At 52.3% G+C, this 25,881-nt stretch overlaps 1 protein-coding gene across 9 annotated transcripts in view; it reads left to right on the top strand.

The window, feature by feature from the left end:
* The window catches only part of MINK1 (misshapen like kinase 1), a 189,618-nt gene that overhangs the window by 67,560 nt on the left and 96,177 nt on the right, over positions 1 to 25,881 (top strand). For all 9 annotated transcript variants that reach the window (XM_068273959.1, XM_068273951.1, XM_068273956.1 and 6 more), the window contains exon 2: positions 24,921 to 24,986. In XM_068273959.1, the coding sequence (XP_068130060.1) occupies positions 24,921 to 24,986 (66 nt within the window). The remainder of the gene's footprint in view (positions 1 to 24,920; positions 24,987 to 25,881) is intronic.

Genomic DNA, 25,881 nt, shown 5'->3' with positions numbered 1-25,881 from the left:
ATTGGACATGTCGGATTTAATCGGATCGTAAATAGAATCGTAATCTAATTGTATAAAGAATCGTATCGTGTAGATTGGGCTTTATACATACCTGGCGCTTCCTCCAGCCCCATGTGCACGGATCGCTCCCACGCTGCCGTCCTCAGTCTTCTCCAGCTCTGGTACCTGGGCCCGTCACTTCAGCCAGTCTGAGCAAGAGAAGTGCGCCCTCTACCTATCTCCGGCGGCTGCTGGAGTGATATGCAAATGGCGCACTTCTCTTATGTCAGACTGGCTGCGACTGGGTGAAGTTACGGGACCCGGATAAGAGGGAGAAGACTGAGGATGGCGGCGTGGGAGCGATCCGTGCACATGGGGCTGGAGGAAGCCCCAGGTATGTATAAAACTTTAATGTAATTCAGTTCTAGTATACTTTAAAGAAAATCTATAATGAAAAAACCTCCCTGGGGAGTACCCAGGGAGTCCTCCCATCGGCCTTCCCCGGAAGCCTCCGGATCCTATTGAGGCTTCCCGCTGGAGCCCGAAAAGGTAAATATTGCACAGGCTGTCGGATGTGTCGCCTGTGCGTTCCGGGCGCTGCAGCGAGACCTCAAAGGGACACAGGAGGACGGGGGAAGCCTTGATAGGGTCCAGAGGCTTCCCCCTGCTGAGGTGAGTACCCCCCAGGGGAAGGTTTTCTTTAAAGGGTACCTGAACTCAGAACTTCCTCTCTGCTCTAGAAGATATACATCATCATAATAACCTTTAAAGAAAACATTTCTGTGTTACAGCTGATACTAATCCTGCAATAAATCTGCAGTGTTTCTACTTCCTGCGTTCACGGAAGCAGACATATTGGTAATATCCTGTATTTTCCAGTTAACTCTCTGCCATGGCAGTCAGCTGACACAGCTGACAAACAACTTGTGATTTAGCCGCAGATGAGGGGGAATTAGACAGGCTAAACCAGTGGTGGCTAACCTTGGCACTCCAGCTTAGGTGGAAGTATAAGTCCCATGAGGCATTGCAATACTCTGACAGCTCTAAGCATAACTCAGGGAGGCAGAGGCATGATTGGATTTGTAGTTTTATCACAGCTGGAGTGCCAAGGTTAGCCATCACTGGGCTAAACGCTCTAAATACACACGGTGCATTTCTGTATGTTTTCCTTCTGTCCTGTGCAAGAGTTCAGGTTCACTTTAACCTCCGCTCGTATCACTTTTCTCCTTTTATTTATTTTTTGCCTAGGCATGCTGAGACATGTTGTTATCCAGATGAGCTTATGAGGCCGGATGTGCCGGTTTTGTTCTCGATAGAGCTGCATGCCTGGTCTGTTTGTCTGGTTGCACAAGCCTGTCTGTTCACCTACACCCATTGTGCAGATAGGTGTGATCCGTGTCTTACACAGGCCCTGATCTGTTTCCTTATTTTCTGTATAAATAACCTCAGAGACACGCCTCTCCAGCATTGTTTATCCAAGGATTGGCCTTGGTTCCCACACTCCCCTCCGGCCCTGACAATACCCAGTCCCCCGGCTCCCATCAGCCTACGCAGCTCTGTGTGTGTCTGACTGAATAACCCAGACCTCCCATACAGTACAACTGGAGATCTGGCACAGGAAAATAGTGTGAATGTGAAGTCCGGGATCTGCCCTAGCCAGACAGATTGGCTACACACAGGCTGATGCCATCTCCGTATCCTTGTACGATTTGTCCGAATGACCACCAGACGCAGGAACACCTTCTTTCCTCAAGCTGTCCTGCAGCTGAAATCCAGTTGAGAGCGGGGGAACCTGGTGGGGGGGGAGGGGGGGGGGAGGGGGCTCAGCCCCCTCACACCAGGCCTGCCCCTCTATCCTGCAGAACCCCATTAACTAAGCAGTAAAGTCACCCCCACGCTCGTCCGGCACTCCAAGCATCGCTCGAGCGCAGCACTCTTTTTCAACACACTCCAAAATATCTCCGGCGGAGATTTGGTGCCTGCCCAATCATACTCCCCTCAAAAGCTGCGAATGACTATCTACACGAATGAGTTTTGCTTTATCCGATTTCTGTGTTGCTGTCCTGTCTCTGTGTTTTGCCTTTTGTCCTGCTTGTTCTATTGCTAATGCCATGTGTACTACAATCAATTCCGGGTAGAACTCGGCAAATAAAGAATTTCTGATTCTAATCCGCGCCTTACCACACTGCAGCTAAAAATGCTGCGTTTAAGGGAACGCAGTTGAACGCAAAAATAGACAGTAAATGCATCCTATGTAATCAATTGGATGCGTTTACACTGTCAAATGGAACGCAAATGCACCTCGCTATCGCCGGACTGCACATGCTGGGCCACAATGGGGATTTGAGAGAGATATGGAGGCTGACATATTTATTTCCTTATAAGCAAGACCAGTTGCCTGGCAGCCCTGCTGATCCTGCCTCTAATATTTTTATCCATAAACCCTGAACAAGCATGCAGCAGATCAGGTGTTTCTGACATTGTCCATGGCAAAATGACATTAGCTGCATGCTTGTCTGTGACACTACTGCAGCCAAATAATCAGCAGGGCTGCCAGGCAGCTGGTATTGTTTAATGAGACTGAAGTCTCCCTAAAATTTTAAAAACCTCATTACCAGTATTGTCCCTCTTAGAACGCCGCAGAACCGCAGCTGAAAACCCCCTCGAACACCGCAAACTCACGGGGTACATTTGCGGGCTCTTTCCGCGTAGAGGCAGCGCAGCTCCGCCTCTCAGCGCGTCTGTCAGCCCGGATTGCCGCCTCTTCCCCGCCCCTCTCAGTCTTCACTGAGAGAGGTGGGGAGAGGCGGAGATACGCGCTGATTGACGCGCATAGAGGCAGCGCAGCTCTCTCTCTATGAGCGTCAATCAGCCCGGATCACCGCCTCTCCCCCGCCCCTCTCAGTTTTCCTTCACCGAGAGGGGCGGAGATACGCGCTGATTGACGCGCATAGAGGCGGCAGCAAAATCCACGACCAAGAAAGTGGATTTTGCCTGCCGTGCACCCCCGTGAGTTTGGGGTGATCAAGGGGGTTTTCAGCCACGGTTCTGCAGCGTTTTAAGAGAGACAATAATGTTAATGAGGTTTTTAACCACTTTACCCCCGCCCGTACGGATTTCTCCGCCCCTTTTTCCATCCTTTCACCCCCAGGGACGGAGAAATCCGTACTTTGCGCACTCCCGCCGCTGTCCGCGCTCCCGCTTGTAAACACGCCGCCCGCCGCTAGTAAACACGCCGCCGCCCGCTCGCCCAGAGATCAACGAACGGGAAAATCCATTCCCGTTCGTTGATCTAAGCCCCGCAATGATCTGCTGCCGCTCGGCTGAGCAGCGCGATCATTGTGAAAAAATAACAAAGTCCCAGCCTCTTTCTACTTCCTGCAAGCTCCCTGAAGGACGCTTGCAGGTCGCATGAAACAAATTGGTAATGTTGCCATCTTGTGGCCAAATAGTAAAACTACACCCTAACCATTTTTTACACACAAATAAACTTGTTTTACACAAAAAATTAACTCCTTACCTCCCACACTCCCCAATTATTTTTTTTGTAATTAAAAAAAAAAAAAAAAAATTTACAATTTAAAAAAAAATACATAAATAGTTACCTTAGGGACTGAACTTTTTAAATATTTATGTCAAGAGGGTATAACACTGTTACTTTACAGTGTTCTCCCCAGAATTTTTTTCCAGCTGGGTGGCATGAAAAAGTAGCCGGGTGGGGCAAGATGACAGAATGTAGGGCCGGTGCTATTCTGCTTACAGCAGAGGAGCAGGTGAGCCGATGTCAGCCGGGTGCTCACCAAAACTAGCCGGGTGGAGTACCCGGCTAAAATAGCCCGGGGAGAACACTGCTTTATAAACTATGGGCTTGTAATTAGGGATGGACCTTTATTTCCAACTAAAATATTGGCGGCAAACATTGTGATAGGGACATAATTTAAACGGTTTTATAACCGGGATAAATAGGCATATACATTTAATGGGTTTTAATTACAGTAGCATGCATTATTTAAAAACTATAAAGGCCGAAAACTGAAAAATAATAATTTTTTTCCCACATTTTTTCCTATTTTCCCATTAAAACACATTTAGAATAAAATTATTCTTGGCATAATGTCCCACCTAAAGAAAGCCTAATTGGTGGCGAAAAAAACAAGATATAGTTCATTTCATTGCGATAAGTAATGATAAAATTATAGACGAATGAATGGAAGGAGCGCTGAAAGGTGAAAATTGCTCTGGTGGTCAGGGGGTAAAACCCCTCAGTTGGGAAGTGGTTAAAATAAAAACCTCATTTTAGGGAGACTTCAGAGTCTCTTTAAAAGGAAATAAATATGGCATCCCCCATAGCCTTCTTGTTAAAGTTGTCCTTTAAACCACAGCTGAGCTGAGGCATTGCTACCTTAGATAAGCACAGAGATATGTTCATGCTGAATCCATATACCTCTGTGCGCATTCCTTTCCTTGTCCCCTCCCCCCATTGAAAAATGTGAGGTATACTTTAAAGTGTACCTGTAGGGGAAATAAGTGCCCGGAAAAGATACTTTAGAGCAGGGGTGTCAAACTCAAATACAAAGTGGGCCAAAATTGAGCTCTGGGACCTAGTCGCAGAACAACCTCAATGTCTAGTGGCCCCCTCTCTCCCTTATTAAGTACCCTGGTGTCTAATAGCCCTCCTTGATCCCCTATACAGTTCCCTAGTGTCTAGTGCCCCTCTCCTTCCCCTATACGCTTCCCTGGTGTCTAGTGGCCCTCCTCCCGCATCTATACAGTTCCCTGGTTCTCTCTCCCTCCCTTGTACAATTCCCTGATGTTTAGTGGTCCTCTCTCCCTCCCTGTACAGTTTCCTGGTGTCTAGTGGCCCCCTTCTTCCCCTATACAGTTTCCTGGTGTTTAGTGGCCCCCTTCTTCCCCTATATAATTTCCTGGTATCTACTGGCCCCCTTCTTCCCCTATATAGTTTCCTGGTGTCTAGTGGCCCCCTTCTTCCCCTTTGTAGTTTTCTGGTGTCTAGTGGCCCCCCTCCGTCTCCTATACAGTTCCCTGGTACCTAGTGCTTTCCCCCTCCCATATGGCTTCCCTGGTGATCTAGAGCTTACCCTACAATATAGCTTCTCTGGTGGTTCTAAAAGGGCCAGACATAATGCAAAGTGGGGAAACCACCTGAGGGCCAAATCTGGTGGCTCCGAGGGCCAGATGTGGCCCACGGGCTGGAGTTTGACGTATGGTTTAGAGGGAAAGCGCCCACCTCGCCATTCCAGTGCTTGGACCCCCTGAACCTGGTGACAAGGGCTTGTTGAAGGGATTCACACGGCTGTGCTCTCATCCACGCACGTGCGGCTCCATACTACTCTGCAGGTGCCGTCTTGTGCAGCTTAGCCACACTAATTCATGGAAGTGCCCATGGCTACGAATTTCCAGTGGGTCCTGACGAAAAAGTAAATTACAGTGCAGTTCACTCTGGACCATATGCACTTTTATACATTATGTATACAGAAGCATTTTGAATTTTACATTTTTTCCGATAGTGGTCCTTTAACCAATGCCAGTTTTCTGGTGTACTGCTGGACCCCTTTGGCATCATTAGTGTCTGAATCATCCACCTGAAACGGGCATGCAGAAAAACCAGTCAGATTTCAGTCAGAGACATCTGATCTGCATGCTTGTTCAGGGTCTATGGCTAAAAGTATAAGCGGCAGAGGATCAGCGGGACAGCCAGGCAAAATGCATTGTTTAACCACTTGAGAGTCGCAGTGTTAAACCCCCCTAAAGACCAGGCCATTTTTCAATAAATTGGCCACGGCAGCTTTAAGGCCTCGCTTCAGGGCCGCACATGGCAGCACATAAGAGATTCCCCCCCAATTTCTCTGATCGCCTCCCAATTTTTTTTTATATTATTTGGTAAATATTTTATTATTTTCATAATAAAAATGTCACCCCTGAGCCTCTGGAGGGGACAGCCGTGTCACCCGGCTGTCCCCAGTACAGCAATGCCTTAGATCGCAGCGCTGTATGGAGTGAAAAGACAGCGGTTTCGCCGTCTAACAGTCTCCTGGGATACGAAGTGGATATGCGCGCGCATTAGTGCGCACGATCTCCTGCAGAACAGGCCCGCAGGACGTTATGCCAGTCGGCGTTAGGCGGTCAGCAAGTAGTTAAAAGGAAATGGCAGCCTCCATATTCCTTTCAGTTCAGGTGCCCTTAAATGTATACTCTAAAGAGTAACTTTAACCCAGGATTGAACGTCATGCCGTCATCAGTAGCTGATGCCCCCTTTCCCCACGAGATTTTGTTACCTTTTAGCCAAAAGATCATCATTGGAGGGGGGGGGGGGGGGGTCTGTGTGGCTGATATTGTGGTGAAACCCCTCCCACAGAGTGATGTCATGACCATGGTCTTGACAATTTGCTGCTTGAAATACCAGCTTTTTCCGACTGCCAAGCAAGAAATATCTCCCTCTGTGCCTAGAACTCTTAGTAACAAACATTCCGTACAGATCACCTGACAGAATTAAACGATGTCACCACCAGTAATACTGGTACACAGTAATAATTTCAGAATGTAAATCAGGGAGAGGAAAGATTCTACAATGGGCAAACAAAGTGACCCTGCACAATAGCACAATATAACAAGAGCACTTGAGCAAGAATTATCTGTTTGTAGATGGCTGTAGAGGAGGCCAAGGGTGCTAGGGGACAGATAATCACAAAAAACCTGCTGGACCAATAAACCTATGAATGTAGTTGGGGGGGGGGGGGGGGGGTGAAGGTGATTGGACTGCTGGAATCTCTCTTGTATGATGTCAAAGGAGAGAGGGGAGGCCATGAACTCTGTGGTTTATTGGGGGTAACAGGTAAAGTGGACGTTAGCAGCAGTACCTCATTGTGAGTGTCTGGGGGCAAAAACTGTGCAATGGCATTTAACGCTCCTGCGCTTGCTCGCGGCACAACCTGACCAACCCAACCGCCAGCAGCGTTGAGTGAGGACTGATATTTGGACGCAGCCTCTGCCACTTGCCCGCATGCTGATCACCAACACTACTATTGTACATGTATTTATTGGAACTCTTTTGTGTCTACACTGAGCCAATAAATGCAGCCGAGCAGGTTGGGGGTAATTACAGGTTCCACAGAGATGAACAGTCCTTCATGTCAGTGCACAGTCTCTCCCCTCCACCTTCTCACTATTACTTACTGCAGCACTGATTTCCAATGGGTCAGGTTCCAGCATGTCTCGCACCTCTCCCACTGCCAGACCTGTGCTGGGACTTGTAGTACCTGTGTGACAGGTGTGCCTCGCACCTCTCCCACTGCCAGACCTGTGCTGGGACTTGTAGTACCTGTGTGACAGGTGTGCCTCCTACCTCTCCCGCTGCCAGACCTGTGCTGGGACTTGTAGTACCTGTGTAACAGGTGTGCCTCGCACCTCTCCCACTGCCAGACCTGTGCTGGAACTTGTAGTACCTGTGTGACAGGTGTGCCTTACACCTCTCCCACTGCCAGACCTGTGCTGGGACTTGTAGTACCTGTGTAACAGGTGTGCCTCGCACCTCTCCCACTGCCAGACCTGTGCTGGGACTTGTAGTACCTGTGTAACAGGTGTGCCTCACACCTCTCCCACTGCCAGACATGCGCTGGGGCTTGTAGTACCTGTGTGACAGGTGTGCCTCGCACCTCTCCCACTGCCAGACCTGTGCTGGGACTTGTAGTACCTGTGTAACAGGTGTGCCTCGCACCTCTCCCACTGCCAGACCTGTGCTGGGACTTGTAGTACCTGTGTGACAGGTGTGCCTCCTACCTCTCCCACTGCCAGACCTGTGCTGGGACTTGTAGTACCTGTGTAACAGGTGTGCCTCACACCTCGCACCACTGCCAGACCTGTGCTGGGACTTGTAGTACCTGTGTGACAGGTGTGTCTCGCACCTCTCCCACTGCCAGACATGCGCTGGGGCTTGTAGTACCTGTGTGACAGGTGTGCCTCGCACCTCTCCCACTGCCAGACCTGTGCTGGGACTTGTAGTACCTGTGTGACAGGTGTGCCTCCTACCTCTCCCGCTGCCAGACCTGTGCTGGGACTTGTAGTACCTGTGTAACAGGTGTGCCTCGCACCTCTCCCACTGCCAGACCTGTGCTGGGACTTGTAGTACCTGTGTAACAGGTGTGCCTCGCACCTCTCCCCCTGCCAGACCTGTGCTGGAACTTTTAGTACCTGTGTAACAGGTGTGCCTCGCACCTCTCCCACTGCCAGACCTGTGCTGGGACTTGTAGTACCTGTGTAACAGGTGTGCCTCGCACCTCTCCCGCTGTCAGGCCTGTGCTGGGACTTGTAGTACCTGTGTAACAGGTGTGCCTCACACCTCTCCCACTGCCAGACCTGTGCTGGGACTTGTAGTACCTGTGTAACAGGTGGGCCTTACACCTCTCCCGCTGCCAGACCTGTGCTGGGACTTGTAGTACCTGTGTGACAGGTGTGTCTCGCACCTCTCCCACTGCCAGACCTGTGCTGGGACTTGTAGTACCTGTGTAACAGGTGTGCCTTACACCTCTCCCGCTGTCAGGCCTGTGCTGGGACTTGTAGTACCTGTGTGACAGGTGTGCCTCGCACCTCTCCCCCTGCCAGACCTGTGCTGGGACTTGTAGTACCTGTGTAACAGGTGTGCCTCGCACCTCTCCCACTGCCAGACCTGTGCTGGGACTTGTAGTACCTGTGTGACAGGTGTGCCTCGCACCTCTCCCACTGCCAGACCTGTGCTGGGACTTGTAGTACCTGTGTGACAGGTGTGCCTCACACCTCTCCCACTGCCAGGCCTCTGCTGGGACTTGTAGTACCTGTGTAACAGGTGTGCCTTACACCTCTCCCACTGCCAGACCTATGCTGGGACTTGTAGTACCTGTGTAACAGGTGTGCCTTACACCTCTCCCACTGCCAGACCTGCGCTGGGACTTGTAGTACCTGTGTGACAGGTGTGCCTCGCACCTCTCCCACTGCCAGACCTGTGCTGGGACTTGTAGTACCTGTGTGACAGGTGTGTCTCGCACCTCTCCCACTGCCAGGTCTGTGCTGGGACTTGTAGTACCTGTGTAACAGGTGTGCCTCACACCTCTCCCACTGCCAGACCTGTGCTGGGACTTGTAGTACCTGTGTGACAGGTGTGCCTTACACCTCTCCCGCTGTCAGGCCTGTGCTGGGACTTGTAGTACCTGTGTGACAGGTGTGTCTCGCACCTCTCCCACTGCCAGGCCTATGCTGGGACTTGTAGTACCTGTGTGACAGGTGTGCCTTACACCTCTCCCGCTGTCAGGCCTGTGCTGGGACTTGTAGTACCTGTGTGACAGGTGTGCCTCGCACCTCTCCCCCTGCCAGACCTGTGCTGGGACTTGTAGTACCTGTGTAACAGGTGTGCCTCGCACCTCTCCCACTGCCAGACCTGTGCTGGGACTTGTAGTACCTGTGTGACAGGTGTGCCTCGCACCTCTCCCACTGCCAGACCTGTGCTGGGACTTGTAGTACCTGTGTGACAGGTGTGCCTCACACCTCTCCCACTGCCAGGCCTCTGCTGGGACTTGTAGTACCTGTGTAACAGGTGTGCCTTACACCTCTCCCGCGGTCAGGCCTGTGCTGGGACTTGTAGTACCTGTGTGACAGGTGTGCCTCGCACCTCTCCCACTGCCAGGCCTCTGCTGGGACTTGTAGTACCTGTGTAACAGGTGTGCCTTACACCTCTCCCGCGGTCAGACCTACGCTGGGACTTGTAGTACCTGTGTAACAGGTGTGCCTCACACCTCTCCCACTGCCAGGCCTATGCTGGGACTTGTAGTACCTGTGTGACAGGTGCACCTCGCACCACTGCCAGGCCTGTGCTGGGACTTGTAGTACCTGTGTAACAGGTGTGCCTCGCACCTCTCCCACTGCCAGACCTGTGCTGGGACTTGTAGTACCTGTGTGACAGGTGTGCCTCGCACCTCTCCCACTGCCAGACCTGTGCTGGGACTTGTATTACCTGTGTGACAGGTGTGCCTCGCACCTCTCCCACTGCCAAACCTGTGCTGGGACTTGTAGTACCTGTGCAACAGGTGTGCCTCGCACCTCTCCCACTGCCAGACCTGTGCTGGGACTTGTAGTACCTGTGTGACAGGTGTGCCTCGCACCTCTCCCACTGCCAGACCTGTGCTGGGACTTGTAGTACCTGTGTGACAGGTGTGCCTCGCACCTCTCCCACTGCCAGACCTGTGCTGGGACTTGTAGTACCTGTGTGACAGGTGTGCCTTACACCTCTCCCACTGCCAGACCTATGCTGGGACTTGTAGTACCTGTGTGACAGGTGTGCCTCGCACCTCTCCCACTGCCAGACCTGCGCTGGGACTTGTAGTACCTGTGTGACAGGTGTGCCTCGCACCTCTCCCACTGCCAGACCTCTGCTGGGACTTGTAGTACCTGTGTAACAGGTGTGCCTTACACCTCTCCCACTGCCAGGCCTATGCTGGGACTTGTAGTACCTGTGTAACAGGTGTGCCTTACACCTCTCCCGCTGCCAGACCTGTGCTGGGACTTGTAGTACCTGTGTAACAGGTGGGCCTTACACCTCTCCCGCTGCCAGACCTGTGCTGGGACTTGTAGTACCTGTGTGACAGGTGTGTCTCGCACCTCTCCCACTGCCAGGCCTATGCTGGGACTTGTAGTACCTGTGTGACAGGTGTGCCTTACACCTCTCCCGCTGTCAGGCCTGTGCTGGGACTTGTAGTACCTGTGTGACAGGTGTGCCTCGCACCTCTCCCCCTGCCAGACCTGTGCTGGGACTTGTAGTACCTGTGTAACAGGTGTGCCTCGCACCTCTCCCACTGCCAGACCTGTGCTGGGACTTGTAGTACCTGTGTGACAGGTGTGCCTCGCACCTCTCCCACTGCCAGACCTGTGCTGGGACTTGTAGTACCTGTGTAACAGGTGTGCCTCGCACCTCTCCCACTGCCAGACCTGTGCTGGGACTTGTAGTACCTGTGTGACAGGTGTGCCTCACACCTCTCCCACTGCCAGGCCTCTGCTGGGACTTGTAGTACCTGTGTAACAGGTGTGCCTTACACCTCTCCCACTGCCAGACCTATGCTGGGACTTGTAGTACCTGTGTAACAGGTGTGCCTTACACCTCTCCCACTGCCAGACCTGTGCTGGGACTTGTAGTACCTGTGTGACAGGTGTGCCTCACACCTCTCCCACTGCCAGGCCTCTGCTGGGACTTGTAGTACCTGTGTAACAGGTGTGCCTTACACCTCTCCCACTGCCAGACCTATGCTGGGACTTGTAGTACCTGTGTAACAGGTGTGCCTCGCACCTCTCCCACTGCCAGACCTGTGCTGGGACTTGTAGTACCTGTGTGACAGGTGTGTCTCGCACCTCTCCCACTGCCAGGTCTGTGCTGGGACTTGTAGTACCTGTGTAACAGGTGTGCCTCACACCTCTCCCACTGCCAGACCTGTGCTGGGACTTGTAGTACCTGTGTAACAGGTGGGCCTTACACCTCTCCCGCTGCCAGACCTGTGCTGGGACTTGTAGTACCTGTGTGACAGGTGTGCCTTACACCTCTCCCGCTGTCAGGCCTGTGCTGGGACTTGTAGTACCTGTGTGACAGGTGTGTCTCGCACCTCTCCCACTGCCAGGCCTATGCTGGGACTTGTAGTACCTGTGTGACAGGTGTGCCTTACACCTCTCCCGCTGTCAGGCCTGTGCTGGGACTTGTAGTACCTGTGTGACAGGTGTGCCTCGCACCTCTCCCCCTGCCAGACCTGTGCTGGGACTTGTAGTACCTGTGTGACAGGTGTGCCTCGCACCTCTCCCCCTGCCAGACCTGTGCTGGGACTTGTAGTACCTGTGTAACAGGTGTGCCTCGCACCTCTCCCACTGCCAGACCTGTGCTGGGACTTGTAGTACCTGTGTGACAGGTGTGCCTCGCACCTCTCCCACTGCCAGACCTGTGCTGGGACTTGTAGTACCTGTGTGACAGGTGTGCCTCACACCTCTCCCACTGCCAGGCCTCTGCTGGGACTTGTAGTACCTGTGTAACAGGTGTGCCTTACACCTCTCCCGCGGTCAGGCCTGTGCTGGGACTTGTAGTACCTGTGTGACAGGTGTGCCTCGCACCTCTCCCACTGCCAGACCTCTGCTGGGACTTGTAGTACCTGTGTGACAGGTGTGCCTTACACCTCTCCCGCGGTCAGACCTACGCTGGGACTTGTAGTACCTGTGTAACAGGTGTGCCTCACACCTCTCCCACTGCCAGGCCTATGCTGGGACTTGTAGTACCTGTGTGACAGGTGCACCTCGCACCACTGCCAGGCCTGTGCTGGGACTTGTAGTACCTGTGTGACAGGTGTGCCTCGCACCTCTCCCACTGCCAGGCCTGTGCTGGGACTTGTATTACCTGTGTGACAGGTGTGCCTCGCACCTCTCCCACTGCCAAACCTGTGCTGGGACTTGTAGTACCTGTGTGACAGGTGTGCCTTACACCTCTCCCGCTGTCAGGCCTGTGCTGGGACTTGTAGTACCTGTGTGACAGGTGTGTCTCGCACCTCTCCCACTGCCAGGCCTATGCTGGGACTTGTAGTACCTGTGTGACAGGTGTGCCTCGCACCTCTCCCACTGCCAGACCTGTGCTGGGACTTGTAGTACCTGTGTGACAGGTGTGCCTCGCACCTCTCCCACTGCCAGACCTGTGCTGGGACTTGTAGTACCTGTGTGACAGGTGTGCCTCACACCTCTCCCACTGCCAGGCCTCTGCTGGGACTTGTAGTACCTGTGTAACAGGTGTGCCTTACACCTCTCCCGCGGTCAGGCCTGTGCTGGGACTTGTAGTACCTGTGTAACAGGTGTGCCTCACACCTCTCCCACTGCCAGGCCTATGCTGGGACTTGTAGTACCTGTGTGACAGGTGCACCTCGCACCACTGCCAGGCCTGTGCTGGGACTTGTAGTACCTGTGTAACAGGTGTGCCTCGCACCTCTCCCACTGCCAGACCTGTGCTGGGACTTGTAGTACCTGTGTGACAGGTGTGCCTTACACCTCTCCCACTGTCAGACCTGTGCTGGGACTTGTAGTACCTGTGTAACAGGTGTGTCTCCCACCTCTCCCACTGCCAGGTCTGCGCTGGGACTTGTAGTACCTGTGTGACAGGTGCACCTCACACCTCTCCCACTGCCAGACCTGTGCTGGGACTTGTAGTACCTGTGTAACAGGTGTGCCTTACACCTGTCCCACTGCCAGGCCTATGCTGGGACTTGTAGTAGCTGTGTAACAGGTGTGCCTCACACCTCTCCCACTGCCAGACCTATGCTGGGACTTGTAGTACCTGTGTAACAGGTGTGCCTTACACCTCTCCCACTGCCAGACCTATGCTGGGACTTGTAGTACCTGTGTAACAGGTGTGCCTTACACCTCTCCCACTGCCAGACCTGCGCTGGGACTTGTAGTACCTGTGTGACAGGTGTGCCTCGCACCTCTCCCACTGCCAGACCTGTGCTGGGACTTGTAGTACCTGTGTGACAGGTGTGCCTCGCACCTCTCCCACTGCCAGGTCTGTGCTGGGACTTGTAGTACCTGTGTAACAGGTGTGCCTCACACCTCTCCCACTGCCAGACCTGTGCTGGGACTTGTAGTACCTGTGTGACAGGTGTGCCTTACACCTCTCCCGCTGTCAGGCCTGTGCTGGGACTTGTAGTACCTGTGTGACAGGTGTGTCTCGCACCTCTCCCACTGCCAGGCCTATGCTGGGACTTGTAGTACCTGTGTGACAGGTGTGCCTCGCACCTCTCCCACTGCCAGACCTGTGCTGGGACTTGTAGTACCTGTGTGACAGGTGTGCCTCGCACCTCTCCCACTGCCAGACCTGTGCTGGGACTTGTAGTACCTGTGTAACAGGTGTGCCTTACACCTCTCCCGCGGTCAGGCCTGTGCTGGGACTTGTAGTACCTGTGTGACAGGTGTGCCTCGCACCTCTCCCACTGCCAGACCTGTGCTGGGACTTGTAGTACCTGTGTAACAGGTGTGCCTCACACCTCTCCCACTGCCAGACCTGTGCTGGGACTTGTAGTACCTGTGTGACAGGTGTGCCTCACACCTCTCCCACTGCCAGACCTGTGCTGGGACTTGTAGTACCTGTGTGACAGGTGTGCCTCGCACCTCTCCCACTGCCAGACCTGTGCTGGGACTTGTAGTACCTGTGTGACAGGTGCACCTCACACCTCTCCCACTGCCAGACCTGTGCTGGGACTTGTAGTACCTGTGTGACAGGTGTGCCTCGCACCTCTCCCACTGCCAGGCCTCTGCTGGGACTTGTAGTACCTGTGTAACAGGTGTGCCTTACACCTCTCCCGCGGTCAGGCCTGTGCTGGGACTTGTAGTACCTGTGTAACAGGTGTGCCTCACACCTCTCCCACTGCCAGGCCTATGCTGGGACTTGTAGTACCTGTGTGACAGGTGCACCTCTCCCACTGCCAGGCCTGTGCTGGGACTTGTAGTACCTGTGTGACAGGTGTGCCTCGCACCTCTCCCACTGCCAGACCTGTGCTGGGACTTGTAGTACCTGTGTGACAGGTGTGCCTCACACCTCTCCCACTGCCAGGCCTCTGCTGGGACTTGTAGTACCTGTGTGACAGGTGTGTCTCGCACCTCTCCCACTGCCAGGTCTGCGCTGGGACTTGTAGTACCTGTGTGACAGGTGCACCTCACACCTCTCCCACTGCCAGGCCTGTGCTGGGACTTGTAGTACCTGTGTAACAGGTGTGCCTCACACCTCTCCCACTGCCAGACCTGTGCTGGGACTTGTAGTACCTGTGTAACAGGTGGGCCTTACACCTCTCCCGCTGCCAGACCTGTGCTGGGACTTGTAGTACCTGTGTGACAGGTGTGCCTTACACCTCTCCCGCTGTCAGGCCTGTGCTGGGACTTGTAGTACCTGTGTGACAGGTGTGTCTCGCACCTCTCCCACTGCCAGGCCTATGCTGGGACTTGTAGTACCTGTGTGACAGGTGTGCCTTACACCTCTCCCGCTGTCAGGCCTGTGCTGGGACTTGTAGTACCTGTGTGACAGGTGTGCCTCGCACCTCTCCCCCTGCCAGACCTGTGCTGGGACTTGTAGTACCTGTGTGACAGGTGTGCCTCGCACCTCTCCCACTGCCAGACCTGTGCTGGAACTTGTAGTACCTGTGTAACAGGTGTGCCTCGCACCTCTCCCACTGCCAGACCTGTGCTGGGACTTGTAGTACCTGTGTGACAGGTGTGCCTCGCACCTCTCCCACTGCCAGACCTGTGCTGGGACTTGTAGTACCTGTGTAACAGGTGTGTCTCCCACCTCTCCCACTGCCAGGCCTGTGCTGGGACTTGTAGTACCTGTGTGACAGGTGTGCCTCCTACCTCTCCCGCTGCCAGACCTGTGCTGGGACTTGTAGTACCTGTGTGACAGGTGTGCCTCGCACCTCTCCCACTGCCAGACCTGTGCTGGAACTTGTAGTACCTGTGTAACAGGTGTGTCTCCCACCTCTCCCACTGCCAGGCCTGTGCTGGGACTTGTAGTACCTGTGTAACAGGTGTGTCTCCCACCTCTCCCACTGCCAGACCTGTGCTGGGACTTGTAGTACCTGTGCAACAGGTGTGCCTCGCACCTCTCCCACTGCCAGACCTGTGCTGGGACTTGTAGTACCTGTGTGACAGGTGTGCCTTACACCTCTCCCGCGGTCAGGCCTGTGCTGGGACTTGTAGTACCTGTGTAACAGGTGTGCCTCGCACCTCTCCCACTGCCAGGCCTGTGCTGGGACTTGTAGTACCTGTGTAACAGGTGTGCCTCACACCTCTCCCACTGCCAGACCTGTGCTGGGACTTGTAGTACCTGTGTAACAGGTGTGCCTCGCACCTCTCCCACTGCCAGACCTGTGCTGGGACTTGTAGTACCTGTGTAACAGGTGTGCCTCGCACCTCTCCCGCGGTCAGACCTACGCTGGGACTTGTAATACCTGTGTGACAGGTGTTAGCAGGTTGTGCCGGAATGATTGAGGAGTCCTGAGGGAAGATGTGTTTGTTGGTGATGACAGTAGCCGGAGGCGCTGTGATAATGATCCTCAGGAGTGACAGTCACACATCTGGAGCAGGTGCTGCCGCTTCACTGTCACTCTCACTTGTTAAAGGGCAACTGAAGTGAGAAGAACATGGAGGCTGCCACATTTATTTCCTTTTAAACAATACCGGTTGCCTGGCAGCCCTGATGGTCTATTTGGCTGCAATAGTGGCTGAGTAACACCAGTAACAAGTATGTAGCTAATCTTGTCAGATCTGACATTAATGTCAGAAACACCTCCTATGCTGCAGGGCTGTGGAGTCGGTACAAAAATCCACCGACTCCGACTCTTCAGTTTAGGATTCCACCGACTCCGACTCCTCTAATTTGCATATTACAATCTTGTTGATTGAAAGTATGTAACATGAAATTCGTCTCTTAACTGCCAACACTTAGGAATTTTACAAGACAACTGAAGTGAGAAGGATATGGAGACTGCCATATTTATTCCCTTTAGTCATAGACTAAAACTAGTCCTTGGTAAGAGTACTTGTAAAAGGTACAGGCCGGAACAAAGAACATCTATCAGGCCCTAGGCAATGTAACTGTGGGTACATGTAAGAATGATGTGCAGGTACTCTGCAGGGGAATAAGGAGATTCTTCCTCTAATTCACATTCTTCATGCACAATCTGAACCAGGTTTATGGGTGATAGACAACACCTCTGTGTTCAATGTGCACAACATTCTCAGTGGATTCCCTGCAGCTCTGTGGAGAGTGCATATGTAGAGTATAGTACTACTGTGTAACAAAGTAAACCTCAGACAGATGAAATTAAAGTTTTATACATACCTGGGGCTTCCTGCAGCCCCCTTCAGGCTAAATCAGTCCCTCGCTCTCCTCCTCCGCCACCTGGATCTTCTGCTAGGAGTCCAGGTACTATAGCCAGTCTGGCGTAGTGCGCATGCACACACTCCGCCGCCGGGAGCGTACTACACCTACACAGCACTGTTGCGCAGGTGCAGAACGCTCCTGGCTGTGGAAATGGCATGCGGCCAGACTGCGCTGCCTGGCTGAATTACCAGGACTCGTAGCAGAAGATCCCAGGTGGTGGAGGTGGACAGCGAGGGACTGATTAGCCTGAAGGGGGCTGGAAGAAGCCCCAGGTATGTATAAAACCTTTATTTTCATCCTTCTCAGGTACCATTTAATTCGTAGTCACCAAACCAAAGGCTTTATACTTACAGCATAGATGTTATTTCGTATATATATATATATATATATATATATATATATATATATATATATATATATTATAATATGAGATTCCTGTGTACACATCATATATACAGTCACAATCAGATGTGTATATATGACTTTAAAAATACGGGGACTGCTTTATTGAAGCAGTACAAGTAACTAATTTTGATTGGTTTATTTCATTTTTGTGGACTAAGCACAGCTATTACTGTATGTATAAATTATTTATGATGACTATTATCTGAGAAATAGAACATTTTATCATATTTTTTATTTTAATTACAGTTTAAATTCATTAGGAGTCGGAGTCGGTGCATTTTTCCCCAACTCCGACTCCAGGCACCCAAAATTGCCACGACTCCGACTCCACGACTCCGACTCCACAGCCCTGCTTTGCTGCATGCTTGTCCAGGGGCTATGACTGAAAGTATTAGAGGCAGAGGATCAGCAGGATTGCCAAGCAACTGGTATTTCTTAAAAGGAAACAAATATGGCAGCCTCCATATCCCCCTCACTTCAGTTGTCCTTTAAACTGCTTCTCTCCCATCGAGGTGAACATACAGGCCAGTTTCAGACCACCCGCTGGCGTTAGTGGCCCAAGGGCTGCACCGCCGAAAACAGCCCTTCGGGGATTATTGTGTTAATATGTGGTAATCCCCTTCTGGCTGAAACCCAAATAGGAAATGACGCTCGCTTGCAGTCACTTCCTGTTTGCGAAATACACAAGTGTATTGTTAAAAAATACGCTTCCATGCATGCGCGCCACCGCCATTCTTTTTTAAATCCCTGCGTTGTCATAGACTTCATACATGACTTCTGGTCCACCGCAGCTCGACAAAGAACTGCACGGTAACGTAGGTGTATAGGAGGGTGCATTGCGGTCAGACACCCAAAGTAGTAAAGCCACAGAGACGGACAGTGTGCTTTCATGCGCTCTGTTGGGGTGCGGTGACGGCCAGTCACAGCGCAAGAGCCCAGTGCCAGTCTCACAGGCAGCGAATGAGGGCTGCGAGAGTGTTTTTGGCCCCTCCCCTCCATCAGTTGTCTTGGGAATAGGAGGAGCCGCTGCTGTGTTGCAACCACTCAGAAGCAACTGCACCCCTCCTTCCCCTCTGCCCATTCTGGGACCTGGGGGCAATGGCTTTTTACCTGTGCCCCTGTCTCTTTCATGGAACCAATCAGTGTATCTGGGGGGCAGGGGGCAGTCCTGCAGCTACTAGCTGCTGCAGTGACACATCTACACTGTGGCAGTGACTGACTGGGGCCAGCCAGGCTAAGCTAATGGCTCTAATCTGCTCCCAGGCTTTCTCTCTCTACATAGGCTGGGGCAGACATCTGGAACAGGGAGTTGTTATTGAATAAAGTGTGACAGCAAGTAGTGTAGGTGGCTGTCACACTTTGAGAAGGGACTGTGGGTCAGGGCTGTGAGCAGTAATCATGTTTAAGGATGGGGAAAGGGGGGAGGGGTCTGCCGAAAAAGGGGGGGGGTGGCGTGGTAGATCAGTTTGACTCACAAGTTTTTAAAGGAATTCTCAAGTCTGAAAAGTGTGGGCACCCCTGCTTTTTAGGCCCATCAGTGACTTGTTGGACACCTTTCATCAGATACTCTTGACTGTAGTCAAAATGTGGTTTGCACTATACAGGTACTCTTTAGGATTGTGTCTTAGCTGAACATACAGAATCTATAAATCTATACAGCTATAGCCAGCCAATGTTCGGCATAGAGCCTGTTTCCCTCAGCCACCCAGGCCAGTGCAGCACAGGCTATAAACATTGCTTCCTCTGTGGCTATGGCTTCCCCCTGGTGTTTATCTTCAGTCCAGGTTCCCATCCCAGGATATCCTGTTGTGTTCTCTAGCTGTGCCTTTTCCATCCATCCGGCGGATTACTGCGAAGGGTTAATATCCGTGGATCTGCGGAGCCTGTGTGTGTGCTGCAGTGCAGTATGGGAAATGTGCCAGCGGGCTGGAGAAGAGCTCATAATGGCATCTATCCGTCTTCCCGATCTGTATATGCTGAGCCAGAGAGGGACCAGCTTAATGTCCCCTACAGCTCGTCTGTCTCACCTGTCATGTCTGCTAATCTGTGTATACCAATGCCGGGGGTCCTGTCTGCACTGTACCACTCACAGCAAACTGCTACCATGTACAAAGTGTACCTGTCACGTCTGCTGATCTGTGTACACCATGCGGGGATCCTGTCTGCACGTACCACACACAGCTAACTGATACCGTGTACAAAGTGTACCTGTCATGTCTGCTGATCTGTGTACAACATGCCGGGGGTCCTGTCTGCACTGTACCACACACAGCTAATTGCTGCCGTGTTCAAAGTGTACCTGTCACGTCTGCTGATCTGTGTACACCATGCGGGGATCCTGTCTGCACTGTACCACACACAGCTAACTGATACCGTGTACAAAGTGTACCTGTCATGTCTGCTGATCTTTGTACACCATGCGGGGTCCTGTCTGCACTGTGCCACACACAGCTGACCTCTACCATGTACAAAGTGTACCTGTCACATCTGCTGATCTGTGTATACCAATGCCATGGGTCCTGTCTGCACTGTACCACACACAGTTAACTACTGCCATGTTCCAAGTGAACCTGTCACGTCTGCTGATCTGTGTATACCATGCCGGGGGTCCTGTCTGCGCTGTACCACACACAGCTGATTGCTACCGTGTACAAAGTGTACCTGTCACGTCTGCTGATCTGTGTACACCATGCCGGGGGTCCTGTCTGCACTGTACCACACACAGCTGATTGCTACCGTGTACAAAGTGTACCTGTCACGTCTGCTGATCTGTGTACACCATGCCGGGAGTCCTGTCTGCACTGGGACCACACACAGCTAACTGATACCGTGTACAAAGTGTACCTGTCACGTCTGCTGATCTGTGTACACCATGCCGGGGGTCCTGTCTGCACTGTACCACACACAGCTAACTGCTACCGTGTACAAAGTGTACCTGTCACGTCTGCTGATCTGTGTACACCATGCCGGGGGTCCTGTCTGCACTGGGACCACACACAGCTAACTGATGCCTTTTTGAAAGGGCACCTGTCACGTTTGCTGCTCTGTGTATTCCAAGCTGCGGATCTGGTGTCTGTCTGCACTACTGTGTACAAAGTGCACCTGTCACATTTGCCGATCTGTGTATACCATGCCACAACTGATCAATTAGGCCAGGAACAATGAATGCACGTGCAGTAGCTCGTCAGACCAATCAGCTGTTGGCTACCTGCCTATGTACATGGTGTCACACGTGCTACAGGGATCAGTATTTATTGGCGCAGGTTATTTGCTGGTGTGCCTGAGTATTTCTCCATGGCTGCAGGGGGCGCCTGTACTATGGGGCACTGCCACATGTACTAAGTTACGCACATCTGGAGACGAAATCATGGAGTACACTACAGGCGCCCCATGGCTAAAAGTATTAGAGGCAGAGGATCAGCAGGATAGCCAGTCATTGTGCATTGCTTAAAAAGAAATAAATATGGCAGGCTTCATATCACTCTCATTTCATGTCCGCTTTAAGATGTGATGCACATGAAGCTGAAGCACTAAGACTAGATCTTACGTGCGTTCCCTTCATCCATTTCCAAGCACAGTGTATCCCATCACCTCCGCCGCACCCCCCGAATAGCGCTTTCTTTGATTTGGATCTGCGCACGGCCTCTCCCTTTTCATCCATACACCGCTCAGCAGACAATAACAGCGCTAAGGGTTTAAAGTCTGCTTTGAGTCTTGTATACAGATCTCTTCTGTGAACGCCAAAAAAGGCAACGGCTTGGATCTGTGATCTGCTCCATAGTAACCACGCACTGCCAGCTGCTATGTATAGTGAGATAGGCTATATATATTTAGTACAGTGCATATAGAATCTCTTCTGTGTGCTCAGGTCTCAGGCAAATACTGTCTCTCTAGCTTCAGAAATATGAGGATGGGACTCCAGGCGCTCGCTACAGCCCCCTTACTCAGTCCTAACCCTAAATCTCCTCCAAGCATTCCCTACATAACACCACAGAGTCATAGTAACCATGCAGGTCAGACTCTGCTTCGTCTCATGATGGCTGCCATTTTTCTTCTTGTCTTGAAGTATAAAAGACAGAGCCTGTCCTGTAGGGATCTGTCTTAAAGTGGATCCGAGGTGAACTTTTATTCGTTGCATAATTGTGTTCCTTTCCTATTGTTTATAGGGCATTCCTCAAGCCAAATACTTTTTTGTTTTTGTTTTAATACTGTAATTCCTTATAAACTGAATAAACCACGCCCACAGGTTTTCAGAGAGCCTTGGCAGTAGCAAGGGCTCATGGGAGCTCAGTCTGGGCAGGAGGAGGAAGAGGTGTTACTAGCCATTGATTTCAGAGACAGAGGGGAGGAGGGGGGTTTAGATTTTTTTCACAGGCTAAGTGCTCAAGATACAGATAAGCCTACCTCTGTGTAATGTTTACAAACAACATGGCTGCTGTCATTGTATTATCACAGGAAGAAATAATCATTTTCTATTAAAGCTGTTTGCAGCTAGATTTACTGTGTAAAATATCTAATCTTTAGATAAGATATATAGACAAGTTACTTGTTGTTAGTTTTTCATCTCGGATCCGCTTTAATGCTGCGAGAGGGGGTGGGGCTCAGGGATAATAACTTACCTGCTACTCTGTACTATGTTTGACAGGTGAAGCTCTGTCCCCTCCACAGCCACTTTTCTCCTGAAGCTCTGGGGCCACCCTCACCTGAGTTGCCCCAGTCCACCTCCCGCTCGGTAGCCGCGGAGTAATGGGTAGCTGTCAACATGAGGGTGGGCTATGTTATCGCTGGTGGGCATGGCCAGAGCTTCGGAAGGCCTTTGAAAAAAAAAATGCACCACGGCAGCTTTGAAGAAAGGGGGGAGAGGGGAGCGTCATCTGTCTTAGTTACAGCCAAGTAGGTGAGTTATTCACTCCGAATACTTTGGTTGGTCGTAATGTTGAATTTTACGATCATCTGAAGGGAGAACATTACCTAATCGACCAGTTTATGGAAACCGTCAATAATTACCTTCCAGTATTGTGTTAATTTGGTCTAATGATTGCATGCGAGGCAGCAGGTACAGCGGAATTGTCCACAGAAAGCTGGCAGGGAGAGGCAGCAGGTACAGCGAGCCGGTGTAGAGGAAGCTGGAAGGGTGCAGCATCAGACACAGCGGTATGGTGTACAGGAAGCTGGCAGGGAGAGGCAGCAGGTACAGCGGTACTGTCTACAGGAAGCTGGCAGGGAGAGGCAGCAGGTACAGCGGTACTGTCTACAGGAAGCTGGCAGGGAGAGGCAGCAGGCAGAGCGGTACTGTCTACAGGAAGCTGGCAGGGAGAGGCAGCAGGCAGAGTCGTATGGTGTACAGGAAGCAGGCAGAGAGAGGAAGCCGACACAGCGGTACAAACTATAAGAAGCTGGCAGGGAGAGGCAGCAGATACAGCGGTACTGTCTACAGGAAGCTGGCAGGGAGAGGCAGCAGGCACAGCGGTACTGTCTACAGGAAGCTGGCAGGGAGAGGCAGCAGGTACAGCGGTATGGTGTACAGGAAGCAGGCAGGGAGAGGAAGCAGACACAGCGGTACTAACGAGAAGAAGTTGGCAGGGAGAGGCATCAGACACAGCGGTACTGTCTACGGGAAGCTGGCAGGGAGAGGCAGCAGGTACAGCGGTACTGTCTACAGGAAGCTGGCAGGGAGAGGCAGCAGGCAGAGCGGTACTGTCTACAGGAAGCTGGCAGGGAGAGGCAGCAGGCAGAGTGGTATGGTGTACAGGAAGCAGGCAGAGAGAGGAAGCCGACACAGCGGTACAAACTATAAGAAGCTGGCAGGGAGAGGCAGCAGATACAGCGGTACTGTCTACAGGAAGCTGGCAGGGAGAGGCAGCAGGCACAGCGGTACTGTCTACAGGAAGCTGGCAGGGAGAGGCAGCAGATACAGCGGTACTGTCTACAGGAAGCTGGCAGGGAGAGGCAGCAGGCACAGCGGTACTAACGAGAAGAAGTTGGCAGGGAGAGGCAGCAGGTACAGCGGTACTGTCTACAGGAAGCTGGCAGGGAGAGGCAGCAGGCAGAGCGGTACTGTCTACAGGAAGCTGGCAGGGAGAGGCAGCAGGCAGAGTGGTATGGTGTACAGGAAGCAGGCAGAGAGAGGAAGCCGACACAGCGGTACAAACTATAAGAAGCTGGCAGGGAGAGGCAGCAGATACAGCGGTACTGTCTACAGGAAGCTGGCAGGGAGAGGCAGCAGGCACAGCGGTACTGTCTACAGGAAGCTGGCAGGGAGAGGCAGCAGATACAGCGGTACTGTCTACAGGAAGCTGGCAGGGAGAGGCAGCAGGCACAGCGGTACTAACGAGAAGAAGTTGGCAGGGAGAGGCAGCAGGTACAGCGGTACTGTCTACGGGAAGCTGGCAGGGAGAGGCAGCAGGTACAGCGGTACTGTCTACAGGAAGCTGACAGGGAGAGGCAGCAGGCAGAGCGGTATGGTGTACAGGAAGCAGGCAGGGAGAGGAAGCAGACACAGCGGTACTAACGAGAAGAAGTTGGCAGGGAGAGGCAGCAGGTACAGCGGTACTGTCTACAGGAAGCTGGCAGGGAGAGGCAGCAGGTACAGCGGTACTGTCTACAGGAAGCTGGCAGGGAGAGGCAGCAGGCAGAGTGGTATGGTGTACAGGAAGCTGGCAGGGAGAGGTAGCAGACACAGCGGTACTAACTATAAGAAGCTGGCAGGGAGAGGCAGCAGACACAGCGGTACTAACTACAGAAGCTGGCAGGGAGAGGCAGCAGGTACAGCGGTACTGTCTACAGGAAGCTGGCAGGGAGAGGCAGCAGGCAGAGCGGTATGGTGTACAGGAAGCTGGCAGGGAGAGGCAGCAGACACAGCGGTATGGTGTACAGGAAGCTGGCAGGGAGAGGCAGCAGGTACAGCGGTACTGTCTACAGGAAGCTGGCAGGGAGAGGCAGCAGGCAGAGCGGTATGGTGTACAGGAAGCTAGCAGGGAGAGGTAGCAGACACAGCGGTACTAACTATAAGAAGCTGGCAGGGAGAGGCAGCAGATACAGCGGTACTAACTACAGAAGCTGGCAGGGAGAGGCAGCAGGTACAGCGGTACTGTCTACTGGAAGCTAGTAGGGAGAGGCATCAAGCACAGGAAGTCAACAGGAAGTGGCAGGGAGCGACAGCAGGTACAGTGTACAGGAAGCAGGCAGGGAGCAACAGCAGGTACAGTGTACAGGAAGCAGGCAGGGAGCAACAGCAGGTACAGCGGTACAGTGTACAGGAAGCTGGCAGGGAGAGGCAGCAGACACAGTGGTACTGTCTACAGGGAGCAGCAGCAGGTACAGTGGACCAATGTACAGGAAGCTGGCAGGGAGAGGCAGCTGGTACAGCGGACCGGGGGAACAGGAGGCTGGGAAAGCCTATGGAGGTCCTCCCCTGGGATAAGCCGCCTAGTCCTCGGTCATAAAGCTCTATTAACTCTTGTGATGATGTGTGAAGTGTGATAATCGATGCCATCCTCTCTGATCTTCGTTTTCCACTTAGGCCTGTCGCTTCTTGTCTTTAATTGGTAACTACTTATTGGCTCAGAGACGGCTGATCTAATGACTTGTGTGGTGTATTTTGCAGGATCCTGCGGGCATCTTTGAACTGGTGGAAGTGGTTGGAAATGGCACCTACGGGCAGGTGTATAAGGTAAGACGCCAGCTTTCACTGCTGCGATAACTGCTCTGTGCCACTCATCAATGTAACACTGCTTAATTATTAATATTCCCACTCAGCACTTCTATTCTCTGTCTGCTCCATTACAATGACTCTCCCCTCCCTCCCATATTCCCTAATGTTTTGTGCATCTACCCTCTCCTCCTTTATCTCTATCCTTCCTCTCCTTCATTTGTTGTTCCTACAGATTGCTTCCCTCCCTTCTCTCTTTCTACATATCATCCTTATTTTATTTTCTCCCCACCCCCTTTTCTTTCTTTTTCTCTACTTCATTTCTAAATCCTTGCTTTCTGCATCTTTCTCTGCCCAAGGCCTCTTTCCTAACTTACCTTGGGAGGCTTCCCCTTCCAGATGAATGTACCCCACATGCGCATTTTTTTCCTTATAGGTTTAACTCTCTCTCCATCTTTTCTCAACTTCTACTCCCACCTCTATCTTCCCCCCCCCCCCCCCCCCCACACTATACCCGGCTCTCCATCTCCTCCCCCCCCCCCCCCCCCCCCACTATACCCAGCTCTCCATCTCCTCACTGCCTCTTTACCCATTGCCACCCTAATTTTTTAACTCTGTCTTTACCCTTACCCCTCTTGAACTCTCCATCCCTCCCAATCTTTCTATTCTCCCGCTCTCCTCTATTCCTCACGTCCCTTTGCCACCTGTCCCTCCCCCTCTTTATTTCTCTCTCCAACTCCCTATTTTTCTACCCCCATCTCCCTCCCCATTTCTTTCTCAACTTCTCCCTCCCTCCACCCTATGTTTCCCCTCTTCTCTCCTCTCATCCAATTACCTCTCCTCTTTCATTTCTCTCACCCCCTATCTTTCTCACTCCTCCTCATCTCGCCACTCCTCTCCCCCTGTATCCCACCTA

Source organism: Hyperolius riggenbachi, chromosome 3 (genome assembly GCF_040937935.1).
Source record: "Hyperolius riggenbachi isolate aHypRig1 chromosome 3, aHypRig1.pri, whole genome shotgun sequence".
NCBI classification, from domain to species: domain Eukaryota; kingdom Metazoa; phylum Chordata; class Amphibia; order Anura; family Hyperoliidae; genus Hyperolius; species Hyperolius riggenbachi.
This window is presented reverse-complemented; position numbering and strand designations above follow the sequence as displayed.